The sequence below is a fragment of the Phocoena phocoena genome, chromosome 2 (genome assembly GCF_963924675.1).
Source record: "Phocoena phocoena chromosome 2, mPhoPho1.1, whole genome shotgun sequence".
Lineage (NCBI taxonomy): Eukaryota > Metazoa > Chordata > Mammalia > Artiodactyla > Phocoenidae > Phocoena > Phocoena phocoena.
The window spans coordinates 167,598,515-167,616,040 of NC_089220.1; the positions used below are offsets into that span (position 1 = coordinate 167,598,515).

Sequence of the window (17,526 nt, forward strand, 5' to 3'; positions counted from 1 at the left end):
TGCTCAGATGGAACCCCACCATCTCACCCATTCCCAGAGATCTGCTTCATATCAAGAGTTTCTTGCCTTAGAAAAAAGTCCTCAGTATCTATTTTGTTGCTCAAGCTAGAAATCTTGGCTTATCCTTGAGCTTTCCTTTGTCTTCACCACCCACATCTACCACGAGTCACAAGGCTGTGTCTGTGTTATAAATTCCCAGGCTCCATCTTTATCTCTCTGCCCCGGTCCTCACCATCATCTCTGACCTGGGCTCCTGCGGCCACACTTTACTAACCCCCCTGCAGCCAGTCTCATTCCTCTCCTTCCAGACCATTCCCCACACCACAGCTCTGGCTCAGCTGACCCTGCCACTCACTCGCTCAATATTTTGTCCGTGGTTTGTCAGTCCTCCTTGGGGAGGGCTGTGCGCCTTGTGATCCTGTCTGCTGGCCCAGAGTAAAGCACTGAATGATTAACACCTTTTTTTTGCCCCTTGGCGCACAGCAGGGACCCCCTCTTCCTATTACCTGTGAGCCAGGTCAACTTCTTTCAGCCTCTTAAATGTACCACCGTCTTTCTCAGTCAGGGCTCTTACACATGTGTCGGAGGAAGTTCTTCAAAATTGGTTAACATGCTCTTCTCTTGCTTATTCAAGAATGTGACCTTCACCCCAGTCTGCCAGAAGCATCTCTCTGTTTGCGGGGGGGGGGGGGCATGTTAAGATTTGTTCCAGAAGGAATGCAAGAAAATGACTGAGGTAATATTAAAAAATAGGAATGTGTAGCAAGACCCGGGTTATCTCTTGAGAAAGATCTGTCTGAATTGCTTTATCTTCTCTTTAGCTTATGGAGAGGGAAATTCCAGGGATCCATCGTAGGGTTTTGCATAAAAGAGAACAGAAAGAAGAGGGAAACCCTTTCCAGTTCTTGGGTAATTGTGGAAAGGTGAAACAGACAAAGAGGTGGGACAGTGAGATAAGCTTTTAAAAAGTGAAGGTGACAACGAGGGTGGAAAGGAACTCTTACCCTCACTCTTCCCACCACCACCATTCTGAGTCCCAGACAAAGTCCCTGCAGGGTCTGCGCCAGTCCTGACTGGGGTGATCACATCGTCCTGGCGTAGAGGTGTAGAGTGATTAGGTACAGGAAGCACTCAAACTAAGCTTCTCCAAGTCCCTTATCCTCTGCTCCCTTTAACCCCCTAATAACTGAAAATCTTTCTGGGGAGTTTCTAGAGGGGGCTGCTCAGGATGGGCGGTGAGGGGCAGAGCCCAGATCACCTGGGCCAGGTCTGAATAGGAGTCACAGCCAGACCTCAGAGCATTGTCAGCCCCAGCTGAAACCACTCTGAGCCTTCGTCTGCCAGGAGACTCTACACAGGTAGCCCTGCCTGCGTGAGAAGAGGCCACAGGCTCACTGGATGCAGACCCCATCAGGAGGGCCAGGGGGCCCCTAGCAGGCAGGCAGACAAAGGAACATGGCCTCAGAGACCAGAGACCGACCACACCCGAGGACCTCCCTCTTCTCCCCACCACAGGGTCTTATAAGCCATCCCTCATCCTGTACAGACAGTACCGTCTTCAGGAGAGAAGAAGGAGGGGTGCCATCTGAGAGATGGAGCAAGCACTTTCATTCAAGAGAGACTGAACTCTTTCTAAAAGGACTTACGGTTTCGATCTGACTAAGCTTTACTTCTCCCAGCCAGTGGGTAGGGACATAGGAGAGCCCATAATAGTTAGAGGCAAAATGAAGAAATCACAATGACAGTTCTCTTTATGTATCTAAGATTTATGTCATTGAATTTTGTGACCGGTTGCAAACACAATGCTTTCCCTGCATGGAAACCTCCCCTCACCCCTGCACCCAGCTAACTTCTGTCTGCCTGGCTGAGAACTTCCCCAACACCCTATCCTTTCTTTTTTGAAAAAATTTTTATCTTATATTGGAGTACAGTTGATTAACAATGTTGTGTTAGTTTCAGGTGTACAGCAAAGTGATTCAGTTATACATATACATACATCTATTCTTTTTCAGATTCTTTTCCCATTTAGGTTATTACAGAATATTGAGCAGAGTTCCTTATACTATACAGTAGGTCATTGTTGATTATTTATTTTAAATATAGCAGTGTGTGTATGTCAATCCCAAACTCCCTAACTATCCTCCTCCTACCCTTCCCCTTGGTAACCATAAGTTTGTTCTCTAAGTCTGTGAGTCTGTTTCTGTTTTGTAAACAAGTTCATTTGTATCATGTTCTTTTAGGTTCCGCATATAAGCGATATCATATGATATTTGTCTTTCTCTGTCTGACTTACTTCACTTAGTATGATAATCTCCAGGTCCATCCATGTTGCTGCAAATGACATGATTTCATTCTTTTTAATGGCTGAGTAATATTCCATTGTATATATGCACTCTGTCTTTTCTTTAGCCAAACAGTTATCACACTTGACTGTAATCATGTGTTTAATTTGACTACCTTCGCTGCTAAGCTGTGAGCTTTGTGATGGCTCGGTCTCTGTCTGGCCTATCACTCTGTCCCTGGAACCAAGCATGGCACTGGCACATCGGAAGTGCTCAATAAATACTCTCGAATGAGTGAGTGAATGGGAGGCAGGATTTTCCATGTAATTGTGTGACCTTGAGAAGGTCACTTAAAATCTCCAGGGACATCAAGTATGAAAACAGTCTCTACCTCATACGGTTGATCACTGTGGAGAGTAAATGGAATGATACAGGTGAGCTACGTAGTATAATTATTGACACTTTATAATTTTAAAAATCTGAGCTATTATCATGAAGTAATACTGTCACCTCGCCCCTAGCTCAGTGTTGTATACATAGTAGGTACTTGATAAATAGTAAATAAATACTTTATTTAAATATTGATAGTTGCTAAATATTGAAAATCTGAGTTCCCCAAATAGGTGCTTCTTTCTGTTTAAAAAAATAATAGCCCTTTGCTAGAGTCAATTGGATATTAACTTTATTTTTTTTTTATTTTTATTTTTTTGGATATTAACTTTAAATATCAAGCTATTTAACTACACTAAAAGTAAGATTCAGTTTGCTAATGCTAGTTATGAGTAGAGCCTTTAAGACAACCTTTTGTTTTCTTGTTAAGTGGGCTAGGCTTTTACAGAAAACCACCAGCCACCTCAGAGAATAAAAAGACAAGTGAGCTTGCAGATATTATAAATGAAATACATTAGCAGTCACTGGTGTATGATCAGTCAATAAATAACACAACCTCCCAGGAGATAAACCCCTTTAGGCAGTCAACTAACGTCTGAAAAAGCAGTCCTCGTTTGGAATAGAAAATGAAAGAGAGACTAAATTTAAAAGGCAGTACTCAGTTCTCATTTCTACAGATTTCTCTCTGGGGATCTTCATTTCTAATAGAATAGTTAACATTTCAATACCAAAGTACAGAATGTACTTCTTGTGACTTATTTAGACATCGTTCTTATGACAGATTATTTTATGGCTTTCAGTCTCTTATCACCCACATGCTCAACTTTAGACCAAATCCCCAGTGAATAATGTAGGTCAAAGAGAAGTTGCGACTTATTTATTAATAACCCACTTTTGTAGCATCCAGTGAGGCAGGCACACCTGAACTTAAAAACTATGAAGTTCCCTTCATTCCTTCCTTTCTTCCAGAATAATTCAGAACAAAAGGCATTTGGTGGGCCCGAGAAAGCATGGGAATCGGGGTGCAACTCAGCAAATGGTTTGGACCTGAAAGGAGTGAGGAAGGTGTCCACGCTGGGAGGGGAGAGGCAGTGGTGGCTCGGCTTGGGGCGTTGAGACCCCGAGGAGGGGACAAAGAGAGCATTTGTCTAGGGGGATGGTGGTGACCCCAGTCAGTTTGTCAGAGCCTGAGCTGGATAAGTGCGTCTGCATAGGGGTCAAAATGGAGACAAGGGGTTGGTTACATAAAGGGGGCTTGATACCATCTGGAAATATCCTGAGGACAATGGGAGCCAGGTTTCTTACTGTTAGAGATGAGAATTACAAATGTGGAAGGGAGAAAACTGAACCCCTTGATGTTGGAGTGGAATTGGAGGTGTCAGTGTGAACTCATGGTTTTCAATATGTAGAGAGGCATATGAAAAGAAATATGTGATACGTGTGTGTGTGTGTGTGTGTGTGTGTGTGTATACAGGTTGTCTGGCTATGTCCACTAAGAGAACTTGCAAGCTTGACGCCCCAAGAGCAAGCACATCAAACACCTAGCTCTCAGTTTTTAAATATAATTCTCCACTCATAGTAAGCAGGCATTCTTGGAGAAAAGCTGATGTTTAAGGCTATACAAGATAAGCCTGGAACTTAATGTGCCCGAAAGTGAGGAACTGCCCAAAGAGTGATGGAGACAATGTCAAAAGGACACAGAAGCCAAATTGAAGTGATTCTCACTGACCAAATCTGGGACAGTTTGAGCATCAAAATAATGATGATAATGATGGTAACAATGATGTCCGTTGAATAAAGTAGAAATCCATTAATTCATACTTTCGTACTTTCACACACAAATAGATGAATGGAAAAAAGCTAAAGCTTTTCTTTATAGAAGAATGCCAACTAATGAATATAGAAGGAATAATGAAAGTTTAAAAATTATCTTTTGGCAACCATCATAGTAATAATTAATTCATCCAAAAACTTCAATGGATGCTAAACCAGTGGGTTAAGTTTTGATTAAAAATAGGATATTTAGATGGTCTCAAAAGCTCTGCATAAAATAACTTAATTACAGAAGAGAAGGAGAAACTTTATAGGCGAGAAGCCTGGCAGACACAGACTTAATCAAGTAAGCAAAGTGAATACAACTACTGATGTGACAAATGGAAATCACATACCACCTGATAGGATACAAGGAGAAGACTTCCCTTCCATGATATTCCTGCCAAAAATATAATCTTGAGGGAATATCTGACAAATCCAAGTTCGGGAACATTCTACAAAATAACTAGCCTGAACCTTCTTAGCTAATTTTCTTGTGGGAATTTATGTTAAGTAAAAATGCCATTTGTCCTCAGGAAACTCGTTTTTCTCTCCAGCTAAAGTTTACTAACCGGAAAATGAGCACGTTAGATGTTACGACCATTAAGTTGCCTTCTAGTTCTGAAGTAGTTTGTTGTGTTGGAAAAATGATCTTCAGAGTTAACAGTCATTGCAGAAGCATTCAACAAACATGATTCGGTCAAGACCATCCTCTGTTACTCTTTCATAGGTGTGTGTCCTGTTTTTAATGGATAATTATCCAATATTCTCAGACTCAAGGGTTTCTTATTCTACCTACTTGCATTTTTCCTTTTTCACTTATTTTGAGACTTTTTGTTTTTCCTTCTTCACATTCTGGGCTGAATTTTTCTTGTTTCCATTCAGTTTACAGGAACCAGGTGTAAAACAGTCTTTCTGCAGGATCCCAAAGGACTCTAAATATATGAGACTCCATTAGCGCTGTAATTCATTATCCCAGATATCATGGATGTGCAGAAATATCCATAACTTATTATGAAATATTCATAATAGTTATTATTTTAGTATCATCCTTTAAAATTATCTTTATACATTTCATAATGTGTATATTACTATACTAGGAAATATGTAGAAAGTAGTCTGTATCTATATCGAGTATGCTTGCTCAGAAGTTTCCTATTGTTTGGAATGTGTGATCAAGAATGTTGGAGGCCAAACTTTTGCTTTAAAAAATTCTTAATTCATATTAATATAAAACCTAATAACTCTTAGACTTTGTAAACTCATTATTATTGACCATTACCCTTGTTAGTTTGCTCCTTTATATGTAAAATCATTAGGTTCTTGTATCAGTCAGAGTTCCTTGATTGTAGGCAACAGAAACTTAACTCTGACCAACTTAGGCAATGCTACGGAAAATGGCACTGAGTGGCCTACAAAGCCAAGGGAGAAGCTGGGCAATCCAGCCTCCTAGGAAGGGGCTCTGGCATCCTTGGACCTCCAGAGCAGCATCACCTGGGCTGATCCTTAGATCCTCAACACTGGATGACTCTGTAGTCATCCAGTAGTCTAGTCACCACTGTAGTCTAGTCACCCTAGTGTCTCCAACTCAAGATTCGCATTTCCAAGAAGTCTGAATGGTCTGTCTTGGGTCCTGTGCCACACACACCCTAAGACACTCTTCTTATCCTCCTTCGCAATATATTTCCTGTGGAGTATGGAGGGATGGTCCTTTCCTGACATCCATATCTATAAATTCAGATGCCAGGGCATGACTGCTTGCTGAAAAATGCCAATTCTAGCGATATCATATTTTCTTTATCTTCAGAAAGAAGAAAAATGTATCAAATGATTAGTCTAAAGTGTCACTTTCTTACCAAAAACTTTCAATATTTTACTCAGTTGTGGTTTTTTCTACCCCCTTTACATTTTGCTTAAATGATGTTTGAATTCTTAAACTACCTTTATGAAATTGAAACAAAAATATTCACCGAGGGTCAAATATAATTTTCAATTTTTTCATAAATAATTATAAGCCCTTAGAATAAATTTTAGTAGATTTATAATCAATTTTAAGTTAAATTTGTTTTAAAATCTATTTACTTTTCCTACTTATATAAATAAATTACTGTACTCTGATACTATAAAAGTCAAGCTTAATCATTCCTCCTTTTAATTCATAGGAAAAGACAAGATAAAATGTTTAGATTTATCCTTAATTTTTCTGAAAGGTAAAATACCTGGAGTAGAGATAGAGGTAGAGGATGCATTTGGGAGAAATGTGCATTAAATGTTTATTCCCTTTCTTCAGATCATGTGTTAGAAAATATTCAAGGGAGAAACTTCAATCACAGATTAGATAATTTCCTTTGAATTTCAAAAATGATATCATGAGGATATTTTTTTCTGTCAAATGATAAGCTTTTTTAAAGGCAAAATGTGAAGGCCGTAGATGAAGATTCCACTTAGGACAAGATTAATACATTAGTGGAGGAGCTCCTTGAGGGACGAAATTAATATGGAACCAAAACATACTGCCTAGCCCTCTGCTCAAGTATGTTTCCACCAGTGAAATGCCCTTTTGGCTGAATATGGCCTTTGAATTTCATGACAAAGTATCCTCTTGGAGGAATCATCTTGAGGGAATCAAATATATCCAATTTTAAACCTCAATTAGTGCCTTTGTTCTACTTGGCCGATAAGATAAACAGCTAGAGCCTAAGACAAATGTGACACCGGGAGGGACTCTTCAAAACAGAGACATCAGGGAGTTCAAGTCCACGATTTGGGGATAGCCCATCAAGTCCAGAGCAGGTCAAGGGAAGCAGCACCGTGCAGCCAGAGGAGCAGAGTATGAAATGTGAGGAGGGAGACTATGCTCTGGATTTTCCTGAGTCCCTTATGATTGTATCTAACCAGGTGGAATTAATGAGATGACATGATTGGAATATTTGGTTATGCCTTTTCATTGTAATCCTTCTGTGTATAATTCTCTGAAGGAAAAGAACTGATTCTGTTGATGGTGTTGGTTTACATAGATGTAGTTAATTTGAAATTTCCGGTCAGGTGTCATTTGTCCCAAGTTGACAGATGGAAAATAATTTTATTCACATTCAGAAGTCACCTACTATGTGCATACCACGATATAAAACATTCTCAAATTCACCAGAATTTAGTAGTGCAGAGAGGGAGGTGGGAGTGGAGAGAGCCTACCATTCAAATCATAACTACGTGCCAAAATATGCAATACAGACAAATAGTTTAAAATCTAGAAGGTCGGGCTTCCCTGGTGGCGCAGTGGTTGAGAGTCCGCCTGCCGATGCAGGGGACATGGGTTCGTGCCCCGGTCCAGGAAGATCCCACATGCCGTGGAGCGGCTGGGCCCGTGAGCCATGGCTGCTGAGCCTGCGCGTCCGGAGCCTGTGCTCCGCAACGGGAGAGGCCACAACAGGGAGAGGCCCGCGCGTACCGCAAAAAAAAAAAAAATCTAGAAGGTCAAAAGATACAGAGGTTAGTATGACGAGGAGCAGATTAAGTCAGCAAGGGGGCGCTAGAACTTGGAATGGGGCTTTAAGCCTGGGTACGTCTGGATATGAGAAGTAGAAAATAGGAGGACCATTGTGTATCTTGGCTATGTAGACACCCTGACTTAGGATACTTTAAGGTGAAGTTCAAGTCCAGTGGCTTGAACTTCAATCTGTTTTATATATAGTAGTTGGTATCTGCTAATCCCAATCCCATTTTACAGATCTTTAAATTAAGTAAGTGTGGGGCAAAGTTTGTGTTTGATCAGAGCTCACAATATGTGGAATCAAAAGAACTAGGGTTTGAGTCCTGATTCTACCCAAACTGTAAGGGAACAGAATTTTAGTATTCGTTTGTAAGCAAATTTATTGCAGTTGGAATCTCCTTACCTGAGTAATGAATGCAAGAAGTAAGTCTCGTCTCTTCCTTCCAGGCGTGTCTGCACAACTCACCAGCACCTGGCACCGTCGGAATACATCCGTAGGAACGCCCTTTTGGATGGCTCCTGAGGTCAGTTAGAGTTTTGAGGGAGGCAAATGTAACATTTGATCCTTACTGAGTTTCCTTTCTATGCATACTCTAGCTCCATATGTGTTTTTGGAATATACTAGAAGAAAATGTCAGTTGTGTTGTTTTTATGTGACATATTTACATGTGTGAGGAGGGACATAGGAGATAATAAACGGGCTTTGAGCAAATATGTGAATAAATGAGGGATTGAATGAATGAGTCACAAGAGGTAAAGAGAAACTACAGTTGAACAACACAGGTTTGAACTGTGGGTTTGCTTATACGCAAATTTTTTTTCAATAAATATAGTACCAAAAATAAATAACTAAAATAAATATAGTACCTGTATTTTCATTTTACAGATTATTTTCTTTTTTTATTGAAGTATAGTTGATTTACAATGTTGTGTTAGTTTCTGCTGTACAGCAAAGTGATTTAGTTATACACGTATATGTTCTTTTTCCTATTCTTTTTCATTTTAGGTTATTACAAGATATTGAATATAGTGCCCTGTGCTATACTGTAGGACCTTGTTGTTTATCTGTTTTTAGATAGTAGTTGGTATCTGCTAATCCCAATCCCATTTTACAGATCTTTAAATTAAGTAAGTGTGGGGCAAAGTTTGTGTTTGATCAGAGCTCACAATATGTGGAATCAAAAGAACTAGGGTTTGAGTCCTGATTCTATCCAGACTGTGTCAGCTTCCTGACCTTGGGTGAGTCATTTATCAATTCCTCTGTTTTTGAGGCAGAGATAACAGTACATGGGTTTCCGACTGCTCGGAGGGTTGGAACCCCTAACCCTGTATTGCTCAAGGGGCAGCTGTACTTGCAGCCTTAAGTTTTCATTAAATATCCTTTTAATTGCTAAGCATGCATCTCTCTTAATGATATTTAGATTTTGTTCTTAACTTGGATAGAAATATAAAAACGCCTGTCTTTGTTTAAGATCAGAGTCAGGCCTATTAACCTGTGTTTATAGCAGCTTCCCATGTTGAGTCACTCTGCTTAGGGCCACATTGCACTTCAGGAGATTCTTTTCACCATCACCTTTGGGAAGTTGTAGAGAAACTGCTAAAATAGTGGAGGAAAAATGTTTTCTAGAGTCACATCTTTTCTCCAGTCACTGTTAATGCCTTTAATCCTTTTAATTATGTTCATCAGTAGAGAGCATATGTTTGAAAGCTTTCTCTGCACCCTTTGGGAAGAGCTCTGCTATTTACCTACAACTCTAGCGAGTGAAGGGAGGAGAAGTAATTCAAATACTACATTAATATTGCAAAATCGTAGAATTAAATTTGCTTGAGGATTAAATCGTGGTGTACTGTTCCTACTCTAATACTAATTCAATTACTACTTGCAAAAAAAAAGTTAAAATGTAAGTGTAATGTAAAACATGGGGAAAGGATAAGTTAGCTTAAGAAACTTAGAAAAATTCCAATGGGTTCAAAAATTTTTTGAACAGGGAGAACATCTTAGAATAAAAGTAGAAAGTATAGTCATATAAGCAAAAACAAAATTGAATAAGAGTATCTCAAATAAAAATGCTAAAAATAATTGAGTAAGAGAATCTCAAGTGAGAGTTTCTTCAGTTTGTTCTGATATATCACTGTTGTTTTAAAAGCTTATGAAAAATTTCCAAAGTGAAAAATTAATAAAATTTAGCTATGATACCAAGCTTTGCATCTTACCCACATATATGATTAATTACTATAAAAATACTATAATATATAAAACTAAATGTTTAATATTAAATAATCATCTAGCTTTATATTTTTCATATGTTAATTTATAGCAACAAAGCCAGTATTTTAAGTATGCCATTTAGTAAAAATAATTTTGATTAGTAGATCTTGGAACCAGTATATGAGGAAAAGGAAATATTTTGATCTATCTAAAATTGAATTACCAGAATAATAAATAAGTTAATAATTAAAATTGATACTTCGTACTATGCAATTACTAGATAGGCATTTTACTGATAAGTCATTATTTATTATTAATAAGCCTACTGTAGCACAAATAGGGTTTGAAAGTGCTTTCCTGCTCAGCAAACCAATGGATATTATCTAAAAAAGAAAGGTTCACTGTGGTCTTTTCAAACTGTCATATAAATATATGTTCAAGATTTTGTGCATATTATATGCATCTCCCTGTAATAAGCATTTTCCAACTTGTGAATGATTGGCAATATTTAAACAAATTTCCACTTACCTAGAATTGTTGAAGAATGTCAGATAGCTATGAATTAGAAAACAATAAGGTAAACAAAATTGTTCAAATTGATTAGCAGTTGAAAAGTGAAATTCTTGATTAGACATTTTTTCAGTTAAATTCTAGATCAAAGGTAGCATTTGTTGGTTATGTAAAGCCATCCTTCCCAAACTAGAGTATGTGTGTTTCACAGTGAAGGGGACAGGAGAGACAGTGGCTGTGGTGGGTGACCATGTAACTTACTGTCCAAGCCAGGACACTTTGGAGAGTGAAAGGGGATGGTATTTATAATGACTCTAGGGAAGCGAGCATAAACCTAGAACATCATGGGCAAATTGGGGCATAAATTCATCCTCTTTGCCAACACAGGGATTTTTTAATGTGTTAAGCTTGATGTTAAGTAGAGTCAGAAAGATGAACTACGTTCCAGACAGGACCTTAGATTCCTTTCATTTTGCATATCATTTCATAGTACTGTAGTTAAATGATAAAACTCTAACCTGCCATCATCCCCACATCATTTTTTGTCTTGTGAGTTGGCATTCACAAAATATAAAACTTTTTAAAATATAAAAAATAGTTTTAAAAATTTAAAGTTGAATTTTCTTTTTGTTATCACTGATGTTACAATTATTATTTGCAGCCTGTCTGTATTTATACTTACACATTTAGAAATAAATTGTGAAGTAACTGTGTAATAATTCTTCTATGTTAACACTGTTTCATGATACTGCAAAAAAGATTCCCCCCTTTTTTTTCTTGTCTCTTAGTGACATCCTTTGATTAGTGACATTTTTAAAAAGCTGGTTGTAGCTTTACTATTTAGTGTGCTCCCAGATAACTGCTGATAAAGCCTTACCAATGTTTATTTTTATCCAGTTTATTTTTCTCTTATTAATGGCATAAGCCTTTTTGCATTTCTCCACACTTGTCTCATTCCTGCCTTCTAGTTGTCAGAAAAGATTGAGGCCATTTGACTAGACTGCTCTCAAGCTTATTGTCGCGGGCCTCTCACGTTGCGGAGCACAGGCTCCGGACGCGCCGGCTCATCGGCCATGGCTCACGGGCCCAGCCGCTCCGTGGCATGTGGGATCTTCCCGGACCGGGGCACGAACCTGCGTCCCCTGCATTGGCAGGTGGACTGTCAACCACTGCGCCACCAGGGAAGTCCCCTTCCTTCGCTTTTTATTTGTTAAAGATGTATTCTTTATCTTTGCTGAGATGAATGACTCTGTTCACTCATCAAATGTTTATCAAGTGACTATCATTGCACAGGTGTTAGCTGTGTATTTGATTACATCCCTTCCCATGGGGGACACTGTTTCAGTCCCCTTTCTGTTTTGCATTTTCAAAAAGTTTATTTCATAGATTTCTCCTCTTACTTGCAATCCTGCTTAGATATTCTCTGTTCTCAGAAGAAAACTACTGCTACTAATTGTAATTTGAGCTTTGACTCCCCTGTGTTACTGCCTTTGCTCGGAGCTCTCAAACCTCATCAGTTTGAACACTTACACATTGTTCTAAGCATTTTGCTACGTGCTTGTTAAAGTCACAAACTTCATTTTTCTTTCATTTTCTACTAGGTGATTGCATGTGAACAGCAGTTGGATACAACTTACGATGCCAGATGTGACACGTGGTCCCTGGGGATCACGGCCATCGAGCTTGGGGATGGAGATCCTCCACTGGCCGACCTCCATCCCATGAGAGCACTCTTCAAAATACCAAGGTCAGGGGGCTCTCACACTGGGTCCGTCTGTCTTCCTCTAGCCACTGAGTGCTCGTCAAGCTCCTCATGGAAATACCCAGATATATTTCAGCAGGTTGGGAGCAGAGTGGCCTGGAATATCATGCTACTTCTCTGAGACACTCTTTTTGTTCCATAGTTTCATTTCCCTGGTCTAAGTCAAAGAGCTTTCTCTTGGTACTAAGTGTGTCTTTTTTTCTTTGGCAAGGATTTGCACTCAGAAAACAGCCGTTCCTGCCACTGTTGATCCATTCCCAGATTCATCAGTGAGGCTCCCTGGTCCACAGTCAGTGTAACAGTGATGTGCTTCATTTCACTCTATCAATCTAGTAATTTTTTTACTACTTGCTAATACTTCCCTTTGTTTAGAACTTTAAGATAATAGTATTAAGACAGTTAGAAATAAAATTTATTGATAAAGTAATGATTTCAAATTTGTTAGTGTTTTGAATATATTAATATGAAACACTAAACTTAGAAGAATAATCTCTTTGGAGCCAGGAAGATGCTTTTCTATGGAGACCCCTCCCCTTCAATGTGTGTATTGACAGACTTTCCCCTGCTGATCTTATCACTAATTAAACACTGTTTTATATATGCTTTAGGTAGTTCCTAGATATTTCAGAAAACTGATGTGAAAAAACTGCCTCTTTTTATTATGAATGTGTTGTCTTTTGAAGACTTTCTTAAGGATTTTGCTTGGTACCTTAATTTTAATGAAATGCACACAGAGAGGGCCTGTGGTGACAGGGGTCCAGGGCAGAGAAGTTAGTGTATGTTACAGCTTGTTACCACATTCTCCATTAAATAAACTGTGTGGTCCTAATGCCTATAGAACACGGAATAATATGTACAAAGCCCTGGTGGGGCGTGGTTCCAGTCCTAAAGTAATAATGCCAGTATGACCTATTCATTTCCAAATAGATCTGTTTGGAATATTTGGCATGTAGTTAAATTAGTATAGGACCAAAGCATTTGAATTTGTTTTTAACTTTACCTTGGAATTTTTTGTCCTGTCTATATGTTCTGAATTATAATACCTTAGAGATAGATCATCCTTTACATAACAATTTCAATGTATCTCTCAGGTCTTACTGTTTGTAAAATATATTGCTTACTTGGTAAGTGGGGAAGCAAGATTACAAAAAAGAGCAGAGGGACTTCCCTGGCGGCCCAGTGGTTAAGACTCACTCTGTGCTTCCACTGCAGGGGTCGCAGGTTCGATCCCTGGTTGGGGAACTAGGAACCCGCACGCGGCGCTGTGCAGCCACAAAAAAAAAAAAAAAGGCAGAAAACCTGCTCTATACCAAGTCAGACATTTCATTAAATTTGAGGAAAACAAACAAACAAAATCTGTATATCCTAATTCCTACTGTCATTCAGTATGTAAGATGAAGCACTATTCTTCCTGAGCCATTTAAATTATGGTTTAAATGACCATAGTTAGCCTAGTGTCACTGCTCTTGGTGATGGTACCATATGGAGGAAGGATGCTACCGTTGATACATATTGTACCTATGGGCAAGGTACTTCTGGAAGCTGCACCGTCTTAGTTATTTCTTATTACGTCTACCACCAGTGTTTCTCGGAAATGGAATTCTAAGAATACTCACTGTAGAAATGAGAAAAAAAGGGGGATCTGAAAAGCTACTTGGTTCTGAATGTCCTAAAATCATCAAAACCTTGTTATACTCCAAGAAACCGATAAATCTCTTAGAAAGGAAAATTTCAGGAGAACAAGAAGCAAAGCAAGATTGTTGCAGAAAAGAATTACTTCTTTTAATGTGCAAATCGGCAATCTTCAGATAGTCCTAGGATTGTAAAGTGAGCTTCAGGCGTGATCTAGGGTAGACGAGTAGCTGTACTTTTCTTTAATGAGCCTGTACAGACTGTACATTAATTTTGTTACAAGCTATTTAAGGACTAATGCAGAGCTGAAGACAAAGTATTTCCATCCCACTAATGAAAACAAGGAGCTGTTGGAATTAACATAAAGCAGTACTTCAGCAGATTCATATCGTGGTTGATCAGTGTTGCTTGATTACAGTTAGATCAGCTTCATTTTCAAATGATGTTCCTTTGTATTCATGAATATACCAAAAAAAGAAAAGATTCTTTCAGCTTAAAATGAAAGGAATTAATAACAGAATCTTCTAAGTGGCATTCAGAGCTTTATTGCTAATCATATTTTCCGGTTCCTTACTTGTGTAACCTTGTTTCTGGCCCTCTACTCAGTAACAACAGAACAAGTCGTAAAGGCATTCTACTATAAAGGCCCCTCTATGCTGCAGTTTCCTCCATGTTTTGAACACTTCTCCTTTCAGGTCACCTCTGTGTATCCTGAATATTCCTCAGAGATTTCTGCTGGACTCAAAAGAAAAAATCTTCCCCCCAGTAGTCATTGTTTCTATTCGGCTAAGTATTTATGTTTTCCTCTAGGGCTCTCAGTTCAAAGCAAGAAGCTTCGTTCAAAGAAGAAAAATTATCAGCTAGAAAAAAATGTGTCATATATTAAGTGCTTTCAGAGAAACAAGGAAACTGTCATTCCATATAAAGAATGATTAAAAACTAATTTTCTGTCTTTAAATTGGAAAATGATGGTAATGCTTCATTATACCTGGCAGAATCTTAATGCAGCAATGACATTAGTCTGGCTGGCTCTGCCTCTTAATTTTTATCGTTACTGACCAATGTGCACAATCCAACCTTATATCTTATTTTTCTAGGAATCCACCCCCAAAACTGAGGCAGCCTGAGATATGGTCAGCAGAATTCAATGACTTCATCAGCAAGTGAGTAATAATAGAGTCTTTTAAAAGAATTAACGAGATCCCGTCCTGCTGTAACTTTGAGATGTGCTTTTTATAACAATTCCTCTGTGCTTCCGAATCTCCTCCTTATCTATTAAATAGCCCCAGAAGTTTCCATGATTTTCTTCAAAACAAGCATTTGTAGCGTCTTCTGAATGTTCAGTGAACCCATTATTATTCTGATAATGATCTCAGGGTCTTGTTCGTTCACTTATCGATAGCTGTGCTTCTGCAGACATTGCATTGTCCATGAACCCGTTCTTCTGTCCACCTGCCCTTTGCAGCCTCACCCTCAGCATGTCCCACCTTCTCACCCATTGTCTGTTCAGTCCGTTTCTTAGCCCTTTGTGCATCGCTAATTCCCATCACAGGGAAGTTGTCATTGCACTTGGTGAGTCAGATAATCATACAGATAAAATGCTTATACGTTTGAAGTTCACTTTTAATTTGACAGATATTTAGTACAAGTGCAGTGCCTCCAGACAATTGACTAGAAGCTATGAGTCAGCCATTTCTAAATCTGTCCATGAACTTTTTTCACAATCTTTATCATGACTTCACCTTGAGAAAATAAGGGAAGGGATGACTGCAAGTTGTAAATGGGAGAAGGGGGGTCATTAAGCTTTTTTTTTTTTTTTTTTTTTTTTTTTTTTTTTGCTGTACACAGGCCTCTCACTGTTGTGGCCTCTCCCGTTGCGGAGCACAGGCTCCGGACGCGCAGGCTCAGCGGCCATGGCTCACGGGCCCAGCCGCTCCGCGGCATGTGGGATCTTCCCGGACCGGGGCACGAACCCGTGTCCCCTGCATCGGCAGGCAGACTCTCAACCACTGCGCCACCAGGGAAGCCCGGTCATTAAGCTTTGATGTGTCAAAGCTCACTCAGAAAATGTAAAGAGGGCAAAAAAGTAGAGGAACCGGTCATCCTTGTCCATACTGCTATCACTGGTTTTCCTACCAAGAATATCTGCTTGTTTCTATAAAGAGAGTTATTTAAGGGTTATGAAAATACAAGAAAGATCGATAATCTGCTTTTTCTTTTAGTTTTCACTTAAATAATCTTTACTGAGTATGTACTATGCACTGCAGAATAGTTAATAAACTGCAGTCGAATTTCACAGACCTCTCAGGAGAATTGTTGGTAGCTTTGAAGGGCTCCCCACGATTCATAGCCGTGCCCCGTGTCCGCAGATCCTTCCGTGTGGATCCTCAGTGGGACTTGGTGACTTTGACATACTCGGCACAATTTCACCTCTGAGCAACATTTCCTGGTTTCCCCCAAGCAGTTAGGACTCTGCCCTGCGAGCTCTCCCGTCCTTTGTTCTTCTTCCTCTAGTAGCATTTCCTCTTTTATTTCACTACCTGTTTAGAGGTCTTTCTCCCTCACTAGCCAGTAAACAACTCCAGGGCACCGAATGTGCCTTACTTGTCACTGTAACTCCGGTGCCTAGCTGAGTGGCTGGTTGGTATACCTTAGCTATCTGCTAATGTTTTACCTGAATAAAATAACCTCCTACGTGACTAAACTCAATACGTAGATGTGAGTGCTGCAGGTGGCAGAAATCGACACATTCTCTGAAACTAAATGAAAACTAAGAGCACTTGTTCTTATTTTCAGACATTGTCCTCCTCATTCCTTAGCATCTTTTAGCATCCCTGGGTAGTATCTTTTTAGGTAAGCCCAACAGAATAAGTTGCCAAATTCTCATCCCAGGGGGATTAACAATGCAGATGAGAAATGGCATGGGTCAGATCAGGCATGAGTTCCTTCTTCTTTTTTCTTTTTTTCTACCCCCAAATGACAGCCCCACTCTGACTAGTTTTCTCATAATCATAGATCCTCAGAACCTCAGGGTTGGAAGGGTATGCAGAGCGTAAATGCGTCTTGAACATGTGCATCGAGGGGCCATCCAATCAGTAAACCCCTAATAAAAATAATCCTACTTCCCAATGTGGTCCTTTCCATCTTTGATAAGCCTAACTATCAAAAAGTTCTCCCTTATACTGACCAGAAATCTGTGTCTCTCTTCACTCTCCCCATCGATCCTAGATTTTTTTGTCCCTTGTGACTGAAAACTAGTCTAATCCCTCTTCCAAATATCTGAAGACAGTGGGTTAAACATCCAGTGTTTGTTCCAGTATTCCTCCTGTGATGCCGTTTCAGGTGCTTTCACCTGGTTGATCCTATCAAGAGGTGTGGTACACATTCGCACTTCTCCTGGAGGACCTCAAAAAACATCCACTGGCATGGGATTTAAACA

General features: G+C 39.4%; 1 protein-coding gene across 1 annotated transcript in view; it reads left to right on the forward strand.

The window, feature by feature from the left end:
• MYO3A (myosin IIIA) overlaps positions 1–17,526 on the forward strand; it is a 170,787-nt gene that overhangs the window by 21,073 nt on the left and 132,188 nt on the right. Inside the window, exons 5-7 of the mRNA XM_065871798.1 lie at positions 8,422–8,498; positions 12,295–12,440; positions 15,185–15,250. Coding sequence (XP_065727870.1) covers positions 8,422–8,498; positions 12,295–12,440; positions 15,185–15,250 — 289 coding nt within the window. The remainder of the gene's footprint in view (positions 1–8,421; positions 8,499–12,294; positions 12,441–15,184; positions 15,251–17,526) is intronic.